At 57.7% G+C, this 19640-nt stretch overlaps 2 protein-coding genes across 5 annotated transcripts in view; one reads left to right on the forward strand and one right to left on the reverse strand.

The window, feature by feature from the left end:
• PGS1 (phosphatidylglycerophosphate synthase 1) overlaps positions 1-19640 on the forward strand; it is a 63840-nt gene that overhangs the window by 36371 nt on the left and 7829 nt on the right. Inside the window, exon 10 of one of the 4 annotated variants that reach the window (XM_012661333.1) lies at positions 10894-11354. The exons of 1 other annotated variant lie outside the window; for it this stretch is intronic. The gene's annotated coding sequence lies outside the window, so the exon portion shown is untranslated. Of the gene's footprint in view, positions 1-1210; positions 1448-2779; positions 2859-10893; positions 11355-19640 lie in introns of those variants that run through there. 2 more of the 4 variants (XM_012661332.1, XM_012661331.1) reach the window with 2 other exon arrangements.
• The window catches only part of DNAH17 (dynein, axonemal, heavy chain 17), a 118607-nt gene continuing 101377 nt past the window's right edge, over positions 2411-19640 (reverse strand). The window contains exons 69-80 of the mRNA XM_012661317.1: positions 18360-18482; positions 17429-17622; positions 14601-14749; positions 13689-13816; positions 12637-12864; positions 10257-10448; positions 6832-7011; positions 6374-6556; positions 5158-5340; positions 4656-4799; positions 3977-4202; positions 2411-2872 (exon numbers count right to left, since the gene is read on the reverse strand). Coding sequence (XP_012516771.1) covers positions 2625-2872; positions 3977-4202; positions 4656-4799; positions 5158-5340; positions 6374-6556; positions 6832-7011; positions 10257-10448; positions 12637-12864; positions 13689-13816; positions 14601-14749; positions 17429-17622; positions 18360-18482 — 2178 coding nt within the window. The 3' untranslated portion in view covers positions 2411-2624. The remainder of the gene's footprint in view (positions 2873-3976; positions 4203-4655; positions 4800-5157; positions 5341-6373; positions 6557-6831; positions 7012-10256; positions 10449-12636; positions 12865-13688; positions 13817-14600; positions 14750-17428; positions 17623-18359; positions 18483-19640) is intronic.

The raw sequence follows: 19640 nt of genomic DNA on the forward strand, positions 1-19640 counted from the left end.
AAAAAAAAAAGCCAGCCCCTTCCCCACCAGTGTCTCCAGGAGCCGATTCAAACCCCAGTGCCCAGTCTCTCTGTAGGTGCTTGACGCCTCTGCAGAGAAAGGCCTTTCGACAGAGAAGCCTCTCGGACTCCAGGGCACGGCAGCCCGTCCTTCAGGGGAGTAAGATCGGGTTCTGTCCCTGCACTTTGTCTCTGGAAGCAGCTGCTCACCTTTCCCTCCCAAGGGCTGGTAGCAGCAGCTGCTGTTACCTTTCATGGGGCCTGAAAGGCCGAGCCGGCGGGCCTTGCTCTGCACCTGGGGCTCAGTGCTGGGAGCGCCCTAGTCTTAGACAAGGACAGCTGCAGACCCCCGGGCACCCCCTGGCAGACCTACGGGTTTAAGTGGTTGGGAATAGGGTGTAGCAGTGGCTGTGGCCATACTGCCCTGGGGTAGCAGCACATCGGCCAACACTGTTTGCCTTCAAACCAGTTATTAAATTGTCCTGCGGGACAGTTAGAGTGGAGGAGCCAAAGGAACGTGCTGGGCCACTGAGATTCTGTTTGGAGAGAGGCTTTCGGTAAACAGCTCACATTCCTGCAGATGCTGTGGACCAGAGTAAACATCAGTGTGCCACCGCCAGGCTCGAGCAGTCTGCTGTCGTGCCCTCCGCGCCCCACCGCTCCCTTTGTCTTTCCTAACGACCTTCGAGGCTGTCCTGGGCAGGTGCTCTCCCCAACTCCACACAGCAGCCTGGGGAAGCAGAGACAAGCCGGACGCGGGGTGGGGGAGCCCACTTCTCCCCGCTGTGGGGCTTTTGTTCCAATCCCTGCTTTCTCCGACACTGGAGTGCAACCCAAGGGTGAATCATCTCTTGGAAAGTTTGGAGATAATTTTGTCAACTACCCACAATATGTACGTGTGGAATAAATTACTGTTTTATTTCAGGATCTAAAGGCAAAATTGGAAAACTTCACATTTCGTGGTTATTACCAGGGATTGGAACGAGTTGCTTGGTGGCCACTGCAGTTTCATCTCCTCTGGTCAGGAGTGGCCTGTCCCCCTGGCCTGGGCGAGAAGGGCTGCAGCGACCCCTCCTGGCCAGCAGAGGTAGTTGCCCAGCAGCCAGGCCGCTTGGCTCCAGCCGCCTCCTGTGCCACCGCCCCAAGGGGCTGGATTCCCCGGGCCCCAAGAAGGGAGGGTTTGAGGGGTGTTTTCCTTCTCCCTCTGGTAGCCCCACTAGGCCCTAGGATTGCTGTGAATTGTTACAACCGGCTTCCTGGACCTCTTCACCCATGGTTTGGGTGAGTATACTTGGAAAAATGTTTTCACCAAACTTCAGAATGATATCCCTAGAGGGTTCCCTTTTCTTCGCTTTCAAGCCTAAGAAACATTGGAAGTTTCAGGTCACAGTCCCCCGGGGTCCATCTTTTCTGGAGTCTGTAGGCTTATGAGCTGTCCCACCCCCCACACCTCAGTCACTCATCTCTCCTCAGAGTCCTAAAGGTCTGGCGTTTACTTTCTCCTGCTGCTGAAATCTTTCCCTGTGCAGCTAGAACAGTGGGGCCTGAGGTGTAAGCCAGGTCTCAGGGCAGCGCTTTGACCAGTACCACCAGCAGCTGCCCATTTCCCGGGGGCAGAGGGACTGCTGCCTTTGGGCAGAAGTTCATGTGTGTTTGTGCGCGCCTTTCTGAGTCAGGGCACAGTTGTTTCCTGAGCCCTCCCTCCGGGCAGGTTGAGGGTGGTGGTTTTTTTTTTTATGGTGGTTCGATAGACGCCTGTACCACAGATGTGGAGGAGCCTCACCCGTCCTTGGTCTCAGCCTGTGCCTGGAACTGGGTGGAAACTGCCACTGCGCAGCCCAAACAGCCGTCCCGAACCCCGAGCCTTACGGCTGTCACAGGCGCGGCTCTGCACAGCCCTGGCTCACCCAGCCTGCAAGTTGGGCGGGAAGTGGGGGGAGGGGACGTAATAACCAGTGACCTCCCAGGACCCAAGCGTGTGTTTAAGGTAGTCCCTGAGTGCCCAGTGATTAGGAGGTGCTTCAGCTACGTGGAGCCGGCACCTGTGTGGGATAGTTTGTTCTTCCAGATTCTGGGGGTGGGGGTGGGGCAGGTACGCCATAATTGCAAAGGCTCTTCTTGTCCTTGAGAGAAGGGAACATTGCCTGAGGAGACACTGTGTGGAGGTGGTAGCTCCTGTTTGAGGGAACGCCTGTCCCCTTACTGGTGGGTCATCTGCATGTAGCATCAGGCCCCATGGTGTGACTGCCACATGCTGCTTGTATTAAAAAATAATCCTGACTGGTCCCCTGCAGGGATTGGGTTCCTGGGATTCTTGTTGCTGGGAACTGAAGCCTCGCCCCAAGCCGGGCCCCTTGGCGACTCTCAGGCATGAACTGAAGGCCGGGACAGGTCCGTCAGATGAGCAGCGAAGTGGCTCCACTAGTTTTAATCTGTGCCGCCTTGTCCACGCTAACCTCCACCCCCGTTCGTCCAGATGCACGTGGGCATAAAGCACCTTGATTATTTAATAGAGAACAGAAAACAACCAAACTAAGGAGCGGTTGCAGGGCTGGGTTTCTGTTGGACAGTCTGAGTTGTGGTTGGGCTGCTGATCTGCCCCGAGAGCGTGGGCCTGGGGTCGCGCTAAACCTGCAAGAGCAGCGCCACGGCTGCCAGGATCCACTTCGCTGCCTTCTCCTTGGTCTTCAGGTTAAAGGTCCAGACGTAGGTGGGGCCACGGATGCGTGTTTTATATACGGGACACTCATATATGTTCTTGGTGTCCATGCGGTCCACAGGAATGGCCTTGATGAAGATGACAGGCATGGCCGGCGTCAGTTCCTTCAGCCGTGATTCGGCGATGACTCCGGTCTGGGTGTCCCAGCGAGCTCCTGCGGGGATAGCACGGCTGAGGGTCAGGTGGTCCTGGGGAGGTGACCGTGTCCTGTCTAGTATGCTGCCAACAAGTGAGAGGAGGGGCTGGAAGGGCCCTTGAACCTCCCCGCCCTTTGCAGAGATGGGCTCTGCCCCCCAGAGCTCAGGCCAGGTGCCAGGGCTGGTCTGGCGTGGAATTTGCTGCACATGGAGTTGTGAGCAGAGGACGTCATAGGTAATTATGTGCATGTTGTAACTGCCCGTGTGTCTCGCTGTACACTGAGGAACAGCTCAGCACTCAAGCTCTTGGGTTCCATCCCTTTAAATCTGTGGTGTTTTCAGAGCCTCATCTGGAGCCTTCTTAATTGCAGTGGCAGGAAATCATAACTCCCCTTGAAAATTAGAGCTTCGAGTCCCTGGCTCCCTTCATGTGTAACGCCCATCCTGTGTGTACAGTATAGCTAATTATACATATATGCATATGTATTACTCACTTTTAACCAGCTTATTTCTACTCTCTATTTAATGATGTTTATGTTTCCTGTCTGTAATTCCAGAATAAACATGGAGAGTGGCGGCTGCTGTGTTTGTCTTTGGTGATGGGGGAAAGGACGTACCTGGACGTACCTGAGCCTTTGTGGGCCTGGCACCCCACAGATAACGTCAGTCATTGAAGGGTGACGTCAGTTGTTGCGGGGGAGGAAATGGCCTGCCCCATTGGCTGCCTCTGGGTAGCAGGACAGGGTGATACGGGGGCAAATACTAATAGGCATCCTAGTCCCTCTCTTCCCTCCTGCTGTGGGGTCCTGGCCCTGCAGATGGGCTCCAGAGGCGCTGATGTGCCCTCGGCTCACCCGTGGAAAGCCCATCTATTCTGGGCTCCCTGCTCCAAGGACGGAAGGACCGAGTTTCTCATTGCCTATAAATGGCGTAAGCCTTCCCCGTAAGCACAGGCCATGGGACTGGGGTGGGGGTTTGGTCTCCACCAGACTGCTGCAGAGTCTGGGAATCCTCTCAGCCCCCGCTACTGGTCAGCATGGCTGAGAGACTCTCACTCACCGCCTGTCTTTGCCAAGAGCTAGTTTGATCTCCTCCTGCGGCTCTAGAAGCTTCTTCCTTACCTTCCATGAAGAGCCCATACACGTAGGATCCCTCGCGGGGGGGAGCAGTCATGTCCTCCCGATTTTTCTTGGTCACTTCCACAGACAGACACATCTTGTCCAGGGGCCACTCGTTCTTCCTGGCCATGGACTGCATGATGGCCGTGAGGAAGGACTGGGGGTTGAAGAACCCAGCCAGCCACACGGTGGTAGGCAGGGCGAAGTCTGTCGTCCAGGCCTCGAGTTCCTGGGAGGAGAGGGAGGGTGCTGAGCAGCGGTAGCCCAGAGCCTCGCCGGGCCTCGGCAGAGCCATCGGGAAGCCCGCTGCCGTCCTGTGACGAGCTTGGCGGTCTGGCTCCATTCTCAGCAATGGAATGGGGGGAAGGGCTTAGCGCTTGAGGATAATTTAGGATCCCAAGAAAGGCTCTTGCCTTTGTCACCTCACTCCTCGTGGAGGGTGGCTCACCCTGAACGTTTCACTCGAGGGAGAGCTGATGGACGCCGTGCTCATGGCAGACGTGCCTGTCCTCCTTTAGGAGGAAAGGCCTGCGTCAGAGCGTCTGAGTGGTGTGGACGGGGCCAGAGGCCAGTCCACAGCGTCGGTCACAGCCATGCTCCTGCAGGCTCTGGGGGTGGGGGGCGCGGAGCCTGGGCGTTTGGGTCCCCGGTCAGGTAGCGGCTGAGAGGAAGCAGTGCTCACCCTGACGCGGAGCAGCAGGTCGGCGTACCAGGCCGCCAGGCCCATCATGGAGGGGTAGGCCCGGGCCACCCATGTGTCCGGCACGGTGTCGTAAAAGAGAGCCGTGGACAGGTCTTCCATGTCGGTGGTGATGGTCAGTTCCCCCTGAGGAATACATGGGTGCAGGAGAACCCAGGCTGAGCCTCGCTTGCCCGCTCTCGGGAGGATGGGAGAGCACAGGCCCCAGCGTGTTCTGTGAGTTGTCAGCACAGTGTGGCTTTGTGCGGTGCCGCTAGAGACACCCTGTGTCAGGGCCACGCTGGCGTTTCCTGCTAGGGAGCAGTCTGGACACCTGCCGTGGCTTGTTCTAGAGCGCCTAGAACTCCAGCCTGGGAGGGGAGGGGAGTGATAACATGCTGGCCCAGGGCCCAGGCTCCCCCAGGCTCCCCCAGGCCTGGGTTTACCGCTGGTTTTGCAACCAGGCCGCGTCCTTAGGGGCCCGGCAGACCCACGTTCTGTTTACCTTCAGCCCGAGGTTCAGCTCCTTTAGTGAACGACGCATTTCGTTGGTCAGGATGTTCATCCTTTCACATTCTTGAAAAGCGACCACCACGTAGGGGGTCTTTTCAGCGGCCTTTGCCATGATCTCGGCCATGTTGAACGTCTCCGGGATCTTCTCGAGGATTTCGTCCAGCACAGCCTTCACCTGGAAGTCAGTCCCCGTCACCGCATTGTCACCAAAGCAGAGAGCCCTCCCCACAAACGACAGGGTCAAAATAAACGTTCACAAGCCCGAGTCCTCGGGAAGGGGAGAGGCACGTGGACTTGCCGGAGAGGCGGGGTCACGGCACAGCCACACCGTTGACGGGGGCAGGGAGCCTCGGCCCGCAGGCTTTGGCTGCTCTGGTGCCACTAGCAAGGCCCGTGGCCGTGGCCGTGCGCAGGTCAGGCCAGGCGGCCCCATGCCTCCCAGACGTTCCCAGTGCACTGGCTTTCTTCCCGCCGTGAGAGTCACCCAGCGGGTGAATGGGACTGGCAGTCTGTCCGCCTAGTGGGCTGTCTCTAGGGACCGTGCTGGTCTCTCCCTCTCAAGGAGCGGCCACACGGGGGTCGCCTGCACCACCATCCATCAGTTGATTTCTAATTTCAATCATTAGACCAAAAGAAGGTCCTGGGCCTCATAGCGGTAAGGGTCTTACCTCAGGAATTTGGTCTAGTTGCTGTGAAGCCCGATAACGTGGGTAATACGTACTAGAACTGTTCCAGAATATGTTAAGTGCAGAGGTGCACATGAGACGGCACAGAGGCAGCTCAGACGAGTGAGAGTTTGTTCTGTGCGCCTGCATCCTCTGAGCTGGTCTAATTCTCTGAGTGTCAACAGGACCTGCCCGTTGTGGTCGCTAAGCTCTTCCGGAAGGGCTGCTCTCACGCGCCAGACTGTCCTGTACGGGCCACACTGCGGCTCTCGTGCAGGCAGGGCGAGGTTGCAAACGCTCGGCTGGGGAAGCTGGCGGACTGCAGGGGGGGGGGGGGGGGGGGCGAGGATCCCCTCTCTCTGGGCCGCACTCGCTGAGCCCGCAGCCCCTGCGGCTGAGTTTCTGATCCCCGCGGCCTTGCTAACAAGCTCCCACTGCTGCCAGTTGGGGCTGCCCTCTGGGGACCCCCCCCAGCCCCCAGTCGGACCAGGAGGACCCCCCCCCCTTCCTCTGTCGCTCGGGAATGGGTACTAAGGATCCTGCCTTCTCCTCTCGAGATACTCCTGTGCCTGCTCCCGAGTCGGTCTCTTTGGGCTGCATTTCCAGGACAGTGCGGAACAGCTTCTCTGAGGTGACCGTCAAAAAGCCAATCTCTGCGTTGGGGTGTAGGCCATACAGATAGGGACTCTCGGGGGGGAGGTTCTCGTCGATGTATTCGTGGTAACCCTGGAAAGGGGCGGTGCGTAAGCAGGCTGCAGGGCCAGGCTGTGCAGACCCCTCTCGTTCCCCGACCCGTTCGTGGCCTGCCCCCTTTGCTCCCCAGCCGCAGGAAGGAAATTTCCACTCCCCCTTCCCAGAGGCTGCATTTCTCGTCCTCGCTTATGTTGGCTGTCTGGGTTCTTGCTCAATTATTGATACTCCTGAGCGGGAGCCAGCCAGCGCGCATTAACCTTCGATGCCGTTGCGTCAGAGTGAGCTCATGCGCAACGCGTCGTCCTCACCTTGTAGTCCAGGTTGGGGGGGATCTGGAACCCGGGGGCCAGGAGGACCTCTCCCTCCAGCATCTCTGCGCGGATGTACTCGGCCAGGTAGGTCCTGCACAGCCGGCGGTCCCAGTCGTCCGTGATGTGGCCGCCGTACATGATTTCACCAAAAAGGTAGCGGAGATCGTCCCAGGGCACCTTTGGGAAAGATGGACACAGGGGAAGGTCCCCCCTGCCAGGCTCAGGTGGTCGGCCCGGCGCTCAAGGGCCAGCTAGGCTACCAGCCGAGCCGCCTGCTGCTGCTTCCCCTCCCGCCAGGCTGTTCGGGACCAGCAGGTCCAAGGGCCGCCCCTCTCCCCATCCGGCGCCCGTCCCATCTCGGTGCCTGACTCAGCTGGCCAGCGCCTCTGCCGCGCTCTCCCCGGGCTCCTCTCACGAAGGCGGTGCAGCTTCTCCCTCTGTCTGGGACTGAGCTCCCACCCCCGCTCTCTCTCTGCAGTCTGCCTTCGCGGTGGCGCCAGGGCTCTTGTGCTGGTGCGGCAGACGCCCTGGCCTGGTCAGCGCTCACTCCCCCGCCTCTCCCTGCTACAGTCCCTGACTGCCCCTTCACGTCTGCTTTCAACAAGAGCAGCTGAATTCCGGGTGGCGAGTGTTGACTCGGGCACTGTGTATCTTTTTTTTTTTTTTTTTTTGAGACAGAGTCTCACTCTTTTTGCCCGGGCTAGAGTGAATGCCGTGGCGTCAGCCTAGCTCACAGCAACCTCAAACTCCTGGGCTCAAGCGATCCTCCTGCCTCAGCCTCCCAGGTAGCTGGGACTACAGGCATGCACCACCATGCCCGGCTAATTTTTTCTATATATTTTTAGTTGTCCAATTAATTTCTTTCTATTTTTAGTAGAGACGGGGTCTCGCTCTTGCTCAGGCTAGTTTCGAACTCCTGAGCTCAAACAATCCGCCCACCTCAGCCTCCCAAAGTGCTAGGATTACAGGCATGAGCCACCGCGCCCGGCCTCACCGTGTATCTTTTTGGCCGTGAAGTCCGGTTAGTCAAGTCTTACAAATGCTTCAAGTGGGTCTTCCTCTGATCCCCTTGAAATTGTCCTGTCTTTGCTGTTCCGTGCAAATCACATCACTCCAGGTAGCTCCTGTGCCTCGGAGGTCTCTGCAGTCGCACAGATGGCTTGGAACAAAGACCAAACTCGGCCGTGTGCACAAACACACTCTCACCACCAGGCCAGGCAGCCTCTCTGGCTTCACCTCTTGCCGTGTGCCTCTACTCATCCTGCCCTCTGGCTATTCCTGCTGTCCCCGCACTTCCTTGCCGTTCCCTGGCACCTCAGCTTCTGCTCCTCATCCTTCAGAGCCGGGCGCCTGTGCGGCCGCCTCCAGGAAGCCAGGGACTCTGCTTCCAGCCTCCACGCATCCCGGAGCGTAGCTTGTTCCCCCACACGGCGCCGTCCAATGGAAGTGCAGCGGGAGCCACAGAGTGGGAGCCATGTATGAGATTCTAAACTTTCTAGTGGCCACTTAAGAAAAGTAAGATCATTCCCATATGTAATCTGTAGCAAAATTATTAATAAGATACTTGACATTCTTTTCTCAGTACCAAGCTTTTGAAGTGCTGTGTGTGCTTGCACACGCAGCCCCTCACTCTGTGCGACTGGTGGGCAGCCGCGGCACTGGCGGTGCCGCGTGGGACCATGCCGTTTGCGGTGGGCCTGTCCCCGCATTCGCACACGTGTTTCCCCAGGATTGCGGCTCCCTAAGGGTGAGGTGGGCATTTACGCAACGTTGGGACTTCCGCAGTGTCCTGCCCAAAAGAGCTGTTTATCAAATACCGTTGAATTAAAATTAATTGAATAAGAACTAGATTAATCAATTGTCTGGTTTAGTCTCATGAATTTTTACTTAGAACATTGATATTCTCTAAATTCTCATTTTGTGACTTAAAAAAATATTTTCCTCTGCCTATCTTGCGGGTGTGCTCAGCTGCCTAGAGGCAGCTTGTTTCTCCTGGGAGGCAGGGAGGAGCACACACCCCACTCCGCCTCCCGGCCCCCACGGGCTGCCTCCCAGGGAGGGTCCTTTCCCGAAGAGGCCCGGGAGGGACGCCCTCTGAGTTTCCCACATCTGCTGGTTAGAATCCCCCAGAGACTCTTGTCGGAGGCAGAGCTCTCCAGGCCTCTCCCTGGGAAAGCCCGCGCAGGTTGCAGGTCGTGTGTGTTTTTAACCCACACTCCAGCCGATTTCTCTCTGGCCGTGTGGGAAGCCCTGATCTACGTCCTCAGAGCCAGGAGGACTGAACGGGCCACGGCCACGGCCACGGCCGGCATCTCCATAGGCGGTTACTCGGCGTCGGGTGCGATCCGTGCCATGAAGGGAGCGTGCAGGGAGCCGGCGGGGAGTCGCAGAGGGGAGAGGACGTGAGCCCGGACGGAGGAAGGTTCGGCCATCGTGGGCCCTGTTGTCAGGGCGCACACCATGTTCACGCTCACGCGGTGTCTCAGCCAGCTTAGGGCCTGTATCTGTGGACACGTGGGGAAAATGGCTAAGGGAGTATCTTGAAGAAATTCTAGTGAGACTATTTCCCCCACGCTCCTGGCCCCGGAGGGACCACGCTAACAGTGATGACGAAAAGTCCTTTTCAGCATCTTCTTGTGTGATTTGTGCGTATTGTGAGATACGGACCTTGTTTTGGGTAAAACGTACCGCCAGCACACTGCCCCGTCGCCTGATAAATGGAGACTGCCTTTCCCTCTCCCCTTAGCGCCCACGGGACCATGGTGGCCCACCTCATGGGAGCACAGGGAGCTGACCCCAGGCCCGGCTTATCCAAGGCTAGGTGCTTCACCAGGGAACTAGGCAAACGACGTTCCAGCCCCGGACGTTGCTGACTGCGCTCCTGGGAGGGAAGCTCTGTTGCGGCCTCCTGGGCCGGGAGGGTGCTTGTCCTCATCCGTCAGCCCTGTGGACCTTCTCAGGCTGGGCTGGCGTCCGCCTTTCCTCGCTGCCGCCTGCCGATCTTGAACTTTATTATGAGGGTGGGAAACAGGAGGGTTCCTGAGGCGGGCCCCTCCCGTCCTAAACCTCTGGCTCCAGACCTTGGCCAGGCCCACAGCCCAGGAAGCCCCCCTTGTCCTGCCACCAGGAGTGGTGCGAGCTGCCCCCATGGAGGGCGCTAACACGCGGAAATACCGCAGACAGCCGGTGACTGCAGGAGGTGGGGGCAAAGGACGGATGATAATTGCTATGTCAGTTGTGAAGATCACAGACGATACTGTTCTTCAGATTTTCTTTGGTTTATGAAACCTACTTAACATCTTGTAAACATAAGACAAAAAAAGAGGGAGGGAGCGGAAGGATGGACAGAAAGAAAGAGGGATTATGTCCAAGCAGGGGGCCCTACTGGGGGGCACTGATTTGGGGGACACGCAACCCCTTACCTTGGGGTTGGCCTCCAGGTAATTGTAGAGCACGTTGATGGAGATGGTCAGGTCCCCGTTGTTGAAGGGGTATGAGCGGTTCCAGCCCTGGGCGCCAAACTTGCGCCTCTCGGCCACCACGGCGTGGAAGTAGCACAGGGCGAAGAGGATGCACTTGAACTCGACCTCTTTGGTGCACATCTCCAGGGTGTCCTGCGGGAGCGCGACACGTTCCGTCAGGTTTGCGGGAGCGGGAGGGGAGGCTCGCGCACAGAAATGCCCCCAGGTGGGACCAGAGCCCCATCTTTGCCAGCTGCTTTGCGGGTGGCGGACACTGGTGTGATCTGAGCTGGTCTCTCCTGCAAAGGCTGAGGTAGAGAGCCGTTTCTTTTTCGTGTATCTTTCAGAAATGCAGTTTTGTCACTGTTAAGTATTTGTTACAAGTAGAATTATTGATACTGCTTCCTAACAAAATCTAATAAGATCCTCCCAAATACCGGAGCCATGAAAAAGAAAGGGTTTGCTAAGCCCCCGCTCCCCGCCCCCGCTCATAAGAAGCCTTCACCAGTTAAGAGAGTTTGGGATGCGTTTGTGTCAGCCGGTGAGGAATGTGGTAATCACAAGGAACATTATTTCTTATATTTCTCTGCTGCCCTAGGCGCCTGCAGCTTCCGTTCCCTCTGTCCTACGGCCCAGCCATCCTCTTCACCTGGCGCACCGCAGGTCTCAGCCGGAGCCTGGACGAGGCGTCCTCCTAAGTGCTGGCTGTCACAGGGCTCCAGCTGGCCCCGAGGCCTCCTGCTGTGCCCCACCCATCTGTCACTGAGACTTTTGCAAACTACAATAAACACGAAATACTGAAGGAAAAGCAGATCGTGTGCTTGGATTCGCAGCAATGCCACATGCTACAGAGTCTGCTAAATGCCTCCTCTCAATTCCTGTACTGGTCTCATCACAGACGGGCAGCAAACCCTTCTCCCGCTGGCACTGACCCCTGGCCGGGCGTGAGCGGCGTGGCCCCACAGCACCGAGTGCGTCCCACGGCATTTGTCAGAGCGGGCTCCCACACCCGGGGCCGTGTCCGTGCCCCTCAGCAGCCCCGGTCGTGGGTCACCGTGTATCCCCTGCCCTTCCAGCGCGTGTGAGACGCTCGGTAGCGATTGTTTGGTTAAAGGAACAACTGACCCATTTTAAACATTTGTTTTCTGCTTTCAGTTCCCTCTTACTTTCACACCTAGACAGCGGTGTGTCCTTTAGAAGCCGGTTGAGAATCGTTAGTTGATATCTCAGATATTTCATATGAGTGGTTTTTTAAACACTGAGTCAGATATAGAAGTCGTGCGTTCACGGAACAATGTGCTCCCCGAGCAGGCTTTGTGAGGTGTCGTAGGAGAACTCGGCGTTTCAAAACCTCAAGGTTATGGGCTCCAGCTGGGAGACCCAGTGTGTGCACACAGAAAGTTCTCGTCCGGAGCAGAAACGAGGCCCCCGAAGAGTAAATTCGGATGCTGAGCTGCGCAGACGGAGCCGCTCCCGCAGGCGAGAACGCCAGGGAGGCTGGAGAGGGTGGCGTTCTGGCGAAGCCCTGAGGATTGTGAGGTTTGGGTTGCAGGGAAGAGTCGGGGGAGACAGGGTCCAGGCAGAGATGGGCGTGGAGGAGACCCAGCCAGCGGGTGCCCTGCTGCCCGGGTCCTCGAGACCTCCACCCTCCATCCTGGAGGCAGCAAGAAGCCGCTGCAGTTGCTGGCGGAGGACCAGGCTCGCCCGGCCAGCTGTTTGGCGGTGTTCCTGCTGACGGCGGGTCAGGGCAGGGGCTGACGACAAGGAAGCCGGGTCCTGGAACCAGAGCCCCGAGCCCCAGCGGAGGCGGCCTCACCATCGTCACCCGTCGCCTCCAGCAGTGGGGCGCTGTGGCCCGTCCGTCTGCAGTCGGCCTTTGGACCAGCACCAGACTACAGGGCTGCCAGGAGGGGTCAGGGAGTGCTGGGGCCCCAGGAAAGCCGACTGACCTTCAGGGGCCCACTGGGGGGAGCCTGGTCCCACTTCCAAGGAGCCAGTAATGACTAGTTCATCTTCAAACGTGGTGAACAGCACTTACTGGTGCCGATTTGCAGGTTCATGAAACTGATTAAAAACTCTGTGTTTCTGCTTATAAAGCTTTAAGTAATGAGCAGTGCCATAGCTCTTTAAATTATCTGCATTTTATAGTCTTTTGGGAATGTATTGATTTTGCTGTGTGAGGGGGGTGTGTGAGCCTGAGTGTGCTGGGGGTGGTGTCTCCGGAGCTCAGTGTCCTGTCCTCAGCTCCCAGGCCCAGCTGTTTCCTCTTGTCGAGGCCCCAGGGCTGCTCAGGGGATGTGGGGACTGGTGCTAGGCTGCCCCTCGCCAGGCACTGCCCTACCTGGGTGAAGAGGTCCAGGGCCTTGTGCAGGTTGGCGTACATGCCCGTGGGTGGCTCATTGGTGATCTTGATGGCGTTTTCCAGGATGCCCTGGGGGATGATGTGGGACTCGGGACTGGGCGCCGGCTCCGCGCTGATGAACACGCGGTAGTCGTCGTGGCTGCCAGTGCTGTAGCGCTCCACTTTCTTGTCCAGGGTGCTCAGCCACCGCGCCACGAGGTGGATGTTCTGCAGCCGAGACCAGGCATTAGCTGCCCATACGCTTCCCACGTCCCTGGGCCCACAAGGACGGGCCACTCGGCCATGTCCCCTGTCGTGGGCAGGGCTCTTCCCGCCAACAGCCACACTCACCTAGTGCCTGGCACCACCCCTCCTCACCCCGTCCACCCTAAGCAGGTGCCCGGCATGCTGAGATATTTTCAGCCAAGCAACTGAGGCACCAGAATCTATTTTTGGCTCAGTGAATTCAAAACTTCCAGATCTATGGCTAGTCCTTCTGGTCCTCCCCAGCAGAAGGCTGAGATTGTGGGGCTCCCACCCCTCCCCTTGAAGCTGGTCTTTCCATGGGGGCCAGGTCAAGCCCTGTGGATTGAGGTCACTGTACTTCGTGGACCTGTGGCAGCTGGGCAGGCTTGGAGGCCCTCGTGGGCAAGTCGGCAGCTAGGAGGGGTCTGGGGGGGCTCCGGGCTGCCAGAGTTTAACCAAAGCATGGGGGTGTCTGTGGGGTGCTATGGCCTTTGCTGCCTGCCCCAAGCGAGGAGGGGGAGGGATCTTTTGTCAACTTAGCATTTGTCTTTTAAATGATATCTCTTTAGGGGTGCTCTGGTATGCACCCCAGAGTCTTTCTCACCACTGAAGAGTCTGGGCTCTCACTGGGGCAGTCACGGCGCCCCACACCACCCGCTGACCTGCGCGGAGCTGACACTCGGGGTGCCCCCTTCGGTGGGCTGGAGGATTTTCCCCCACATTTTTGAACGCAGATCCCATCTCCTGCTCCCTTCCGGGCCTTCCAGCCCACCCCCATGCCACCCGGGGTGCCGGCCGCCTGGTACCTGCAGAATGACCCAGTGTCCGTTCTCTGCAGCCACGTCCAGAGCGTTCTCGGCCACCACCTCTTGTCCCTGCCCCAGGGACACATTATGGAGTTTTCCATTATCTATGGTAAATCCCAGTTTTTTCCCTAAAAGAAAAACAGGAAAAGCACGAGATGATTAAATGACAAAGGTTCAGGCTCTGTGATCCGCAGCCGGGAATTCCACACACCTCCCCTCTTGCTTTTATGGTGGTAAAACACATGTAACGCACAGTTTACACTTCAGTGACGCTTCGTGCATTCACGGTGTCGTGCAGCCACCCACCTGGACCGTTTTCATCACCCCAGAGGGAGTCCCCAAGCGCGTTAAACCGTCACTGCCAATCCCCCCTCACCCAGCCCCTGCCGTCTCCACGATTCACCCGTGGAGGATGTTTCACGTAAGTGGAGTCACGCAGCACGGCGCCTTTCCGCCCGGCTGCTTGCCCCTAGCGCCTTCTGCGTTCCACCCACGTTGTGGCGTGTGTCAGTACTTTTCTCCTTCTGTAGCGGAATGGTTTTCCCTGGCATGGCTCTAGCACCCCGTGCTTATTCACCCCGCTGAGGGACTTTGGGTTGTTTCTACCTTCGGCTGTTGTGAAAGAACATCTCAACACCTGTTTTCAGCTCTGCTGGGTGTATAGCCAGGAGTGGAATTGCGGGGTCATACGGTAATTGTGTGTGTCACTTATTGAGAAATTGCCAGACTGTTTTTCCCAGCAGCTGCAGCAGTTGCCGTCCCCTCCTCCAGCATTTGTTCTCTGTCTTGGGCAACTGGCATCCTGGGCGTGTGAGGCGGTGTCTCCTTGTGGTTCGGATTCGCGTTTTCCTGGTGGCCAGCGATGTGACACAGGCCCCGTTTTTGAGAACATCGCTCGCAGGCTACACTTACCCAAGGCCTCCACGTCTTTCAAGGGGTCCACCCCCGGGGAGAGGATGAAGAAGATCGGTGTGGAGGGGCTGCTTTCCTCGTAGGACTTAGAAAACTCCACGCTTCGGCCTTCCACGAACTTGCTGCCCATCTTCTCCTCCACAAAATTCCTGAGGGCCACAGAAACCGCTGCTCAGACCAGGGCCCGGGGGCTTAGGTGGGCCGTGGCCCAGGCAGAAGTGCCACCTTCTTGGTGGACTCTGCAGCAGAGAAGAGTCTCTGGCGGGAGGGCGGGGCGTGGGGCCTGTGTGTCGGGGCACCTGTGAGTCTCCCCCGGGGCTGCAATCCCACACACGGGGCCAACTGCGAGGGGGGCTAGGAGGGAAGGAAGTTCACATTAGAGCATTTTGGGTGGGCCTTAAAGACCCCAAGACAGAGAATCAGAAAAATCAAAGAAAAAGAAGTAACTTTAGACCACAGAAACACCTCTCCGTACCGAGCCCCAAACTCTGTCTTGACCTCAGTGAGTCTGGGGCGGTCGAGGCCCCGGGTAATCCTCTTTTGGGAAACCTAGCGTGTCGGGGTGGTCTTTGGATCTCAGGTGTCTGCCTGTCTCCTGTGATCACAATGGCTGAGCTTACTATGGTCTGAAGGAATCCTGAGAATTAAAACTCATGAGCTTTTAACGGTCAGCCTGGTCTCTGGAAGGAGGACAAATGACCACATCCCGGGGGTGAGAGCTGCCCGTCCTTAGGCAGCTCAACACCTGAGTGCCCCGAGCATCCCGGACGACTTTCGGATGGACCCGTTCGCTCACAGGCCGCCCAGCCTGCGCCAGCTCCTCTCTGACTCAACGAGGGGCTCTCTGCGGGGGCAGAGGGGCGCCTCTACCTGCTGTTCATTTCCCCGTTCCGGCCTTCTCTGGCTTCCCTATGGTTTCCCGAACCAACGCTGACTCGCGGCAGGGGAGGAGGAGAGGGTTGCTCCTCCTGAAGGCCCCGATTCTGTTCAGTCCAGGCCTTTGGAGTGGACTCGGCGTGTGGGTGCTGTGATCTTTGACCAGGAAGGCACTGAGGGACTTCCACAACGTCCTAAGTCCTGCCCCTGGGCAGGGACGGAACAGAATCACCTTTGCTAATTCCTTGGCCAGGCCAGGGCCACTCTCTGTGGGTGAGTTAAGGATGCAGAACAGCGTGTGCTTGGTCCCAGCCAGGCTCCGCCGCCTCCTGTGCGTGTCCTCGGCAGAGGAACGCTGGGGTCGGCTCCCAATGGCTCCCAGTAAACCACTGGCAGCTTGCAATTGGCCACGGTGGAGTATTTACACCACAGAAATTGGCTGTGAATTAGGGCTTTTTTTTTTCTTGGAGAGCCAGTTTGCCAGCGAACCCCTCCACCTTGGGCAGGCGAGCTGCTTCCCCTCCCTGCACCTGTGAGCTGCCGGTGTGGGGGTGCCTGCCTCCCAGGGCTGTTGGGGGAGCCCGCGAGCTGACACAGGCAGAGGCTTTGATGGTGCCCGGCACGAGGCGCCCTCGGTCGGTGTCAGCTGCTGTTCTTACTTGCTGTCTATTTGAATTTCCTAGCTTTTAAGCTACACTCTCCCTATGTAATTATGGTGGTAAATCTGCTTTCCTCAGTGCCATAGAAATGTTAGATATTTCAGAGCCGAGGAACGTGATCTGGGCTCACCTGTATGGGGGATCAGCCGTGCCACTGGAAAGTGCCCTGCTGCTTCTGCAGTTGGCGGCTGTTGCCTTGTTTTAGGTCACCAATATGCCATCACGCATGCTAGCTCAGGAGACAGGGAGGCCACCTCATCTCATCTTCAGATGAGGAGTCTGATGCCCCTTGAGTCTTGCGACCCAAACACGCCAGCTTTCCCAGGCAGGTGCATTGCCCTCACCTTGGCCTTGCCTAAACGTTGCCCACCTGTTTTCCAGCCCCGAGTCCGGGGTGCCTCCCTGGGCCAGCACTGCTCTCCTGAGTCACATCACAGTGACCTCTTGTTTCATTCGTTGCCCCCCCCGCCCCTCGCCCCATCCCTTCCCTCTTCTATCCGCAGAAAACAAACCAAAACAGAAAAGTCTGAGTGACCCATGAGTGCGACGTGAGTCAGGCCCCTGCTTTGTCGGGGGGGAATTCTATCAGGGACGTGGGTGTCTTTTGGGAAATCTGGCTGCTTTCAGGCTATGAGGAAAAATGAAACAGAAAGAAGCCAAACAACCCGCAGATGCTCCAAGAATGGACCCTGGGCTTGTTTTCCGTGTAAACTTCCCACATCGAGGGGTTTTAGGTCTGGAGAAATTGTTCATGAGATTAGAACATGTCTCTTGCAAAATAGCCAAAATTGACACCCATAAGACACCAACTTTGAATTTGCCCTTGAGGGGTCGGAAGTCCTCGAATGCTGGTGGTGGTGCCATTGTTTTCTCCCCAAAACATCCGAAAAGGACCTGGCTTGTGTGGCCACGGTTGACTTGAGCGTCCACACTTAAAATTGTACTTTCCACCTAGGAGGCCACGTGGGAGCCTCGTTTTACTATCGTGAGTCGCGGGTACCCCTCACTCGGGTTAGTGGCGGGGAGCGAGGGACCTGCTAACCACACTCAGAGACACCGAGAGTCAAGGAGAATCAGGACTGGGGTCGGCAGAGGGGTGGAATCCCACCTCTGTCCCCGAAGAACCATGTGGGCAAATGATTTAGCTTCTCCGAGCCCCGTCTCCTTCCTCTGCAGAACGGGGGTAAGAATCGAGTTAAGAGGACTGACTTAAGTCCACGGGTGTCTAACGACATCCCGCCCGCGCTGTTCGCCTTTCTGGGGGCAGGACCTCGGGCACGGCGGGGCGCTCACTTGACGGCGTAGGTCATGCGGTCCGGCCTCATGCAGCGCACCATGCAGAGCTTCTGCAGAGCCGTCTTGTTCTTCCACTCCTTGGGGAAGATTTCCTTTTCCGGGGCTTCCGACTCCACAAGCTTTTTCCACCGCTTGGCAGATCCTTCAATGTCACTGTCCAGGTTTTTGAACTCATCCATCTCCGAGAGGGCCTGGGGACAGACGCAGCAGCCCACTCCCCACCAGGTCCAGTGGGCACCTTCCCCAGAACATTCCTTTCCTTAGTAAGGAGAGGCCATTGCCTCAGGGGGAATGCGGAGCTCTGGGACGAGAAAGCCCATGTGCTGTTCTCGCAGACCTCCGGTCAGCCCGAGGCAGTGGCTGGGAGCCTCCTTGGGAGGAATTTGATCTAGGGACAGGAACTCGCCTCCCAGCTGTGAGGCATCTGAAGGGACTAGTGGCTGCTTCTCTAGTGGTCCCTGGAAACAGGGCCATCCTATCTCAGGGGACCACCCTCTTCAGGGATTTTTTGAACAGAGCCACTAAAACTGGAGGGTCCCTGAGTGCATGTGTCCAGCAATCTGAGCCTTAGCACGTTGTACTTGGCTGGTCCCGGGAGGAGGGGGTCCCAGGGAAGGGAGAGGGAGCCGGGAGGAGCTGGGGTGTCGGGTGTGTGGGGAAGGGACACGCCCCAGGCCTGTTCTGTCTCCCAGAGGATGCTGCTCTGTGCTGGCTGTGTGCAGGCCGCAGGGGACCTAGCGGATGTCACAATCACGCAGGAAAGCAGAGCAGCCCGTCCTGGCCGCCATCCCTATCTCTGGGGCCTTCTCGCTTCACTGAATTTCACGGGCCTGTGGCGCCTTGTAATCTGGCCTTGTAAACATCCTCCGCGCTAGCCGGAAAGGCTCCGCCGCGGGGAGAGCACACAGTGTTCAGCGTGAAGACGAACCTTGATCCCGCCCCAGCCTTGGTGCTGCAGGAAGTCCACCGGCGAGACGACCCCGGCCTTGAAAGGGAACCGCAGGAGAAAATCCAGCTCCACTGGGTTCAGCTCCTTCTTCATGGACAAGACCTGAGGGACACGAAGGCCACACACTCGGTGCTGGCTGGCGGGAGGAGCCCCCAGCCCTCAGGCCATGCACTGTCCTGCCCGTTTGGGTTGGGGCAAAACTTTGTCTTCACTTCGTTGTGTTTTTTAAATTGTGGTGACATCATCTAACACATAATTTGCCACTTTAGCCATGTTAAAGTGTATGATTCAGTGGCATTTCATGTATTCGCAATGTTGTGCAACTACCACCTCTCTCGAGTCCCGGAACTTTCTCATTCCTCCAGAAGGGACCTCCCTCCCCATTAAGCAGTCACTCCCCATCCCCTCCCCCCGGCAACCACTAATCTCCCTTGTCCCTCTGGATTTGCCCGTTCCGGCTGTTTCATACAAGTGGGATCATACAGCGTGCGCCTTTTGCATGTGGCTTCTCTCACTGCGCGTGAGGCTCATCTGTGTGTCAGAACTTCGTTCCTTTCTCAGGCCGAGTAACAGGCCCTTACTGGACACGCCACCTGTGTTCCTCCGTCCGTCTGCAGGTGGACGGTCGGCTTGTGCTGGCTGCAGGGAGCAGCACTGCTGTGAGTGTCCGTGTGCAAGAATCTGTTTGGACACCTGGTTTCGAGTCTTCTGGGTATGAACCCAGGAGGGGAGTGCCAGGTCATGTTCCATGCCATCTGTCACCGTGCACATGGGCTCCCTGGACCTCCCATGGGCGGGGCCGGCTGCCCTGGGCAGCGAGCACGGTGCCATGGGCTCCCTGGACCTCCCATGGGCGGGGCCGGCTGCCCTGGGCAGCGAGCACGGTGCCCTGTCTCAGGTGGGCTGGGGGGCTCTGCTGTGTCCTCAGTCAAGTGCCCGAGACCCTGTTTTCAGGCTCCGGTGTTCTGAGTCAGATGCTTTCTTTTGGTCAAACAAAAAGTTCTGTGGGCCTGAAGAGAAGGCTTTCTGCCCTAAAGATTATGGGGATCACTGAGGAACTCCTCTCGGCAGCAAGAAGAACCCGTAACAGTCCTCTGACCCAAAGATTCAGAGGTAAAGGAAACCTCCTTAATTTGGACCCCATTGGCCTGGTGCGGTGGCTCACACTTGTAATCCTAGCACCCTGGGAGGCCAAGGTGGGAGGATGGCTTGAGGTCAGGAGTTCGAGACCAGCCTGAGCAAGAGCAAGACCCTGTCTCT

Source organism: Propithecus coquereli, unplaced genomic scaffold, assembly GCF_000956105.1.
Source record: "Propithecus coquereli isolate 6110/MARCELLA unplaced genomic scaffold, Pcoq_1.0 Scaffold706, whole genome shotgun sequence".
NCBI classification, from domain to species: Eukaryota; Metazoa; Chordata; class Mammalia; order Primates; family Indriidae; genus Propithecus; species Propithecus coquereli.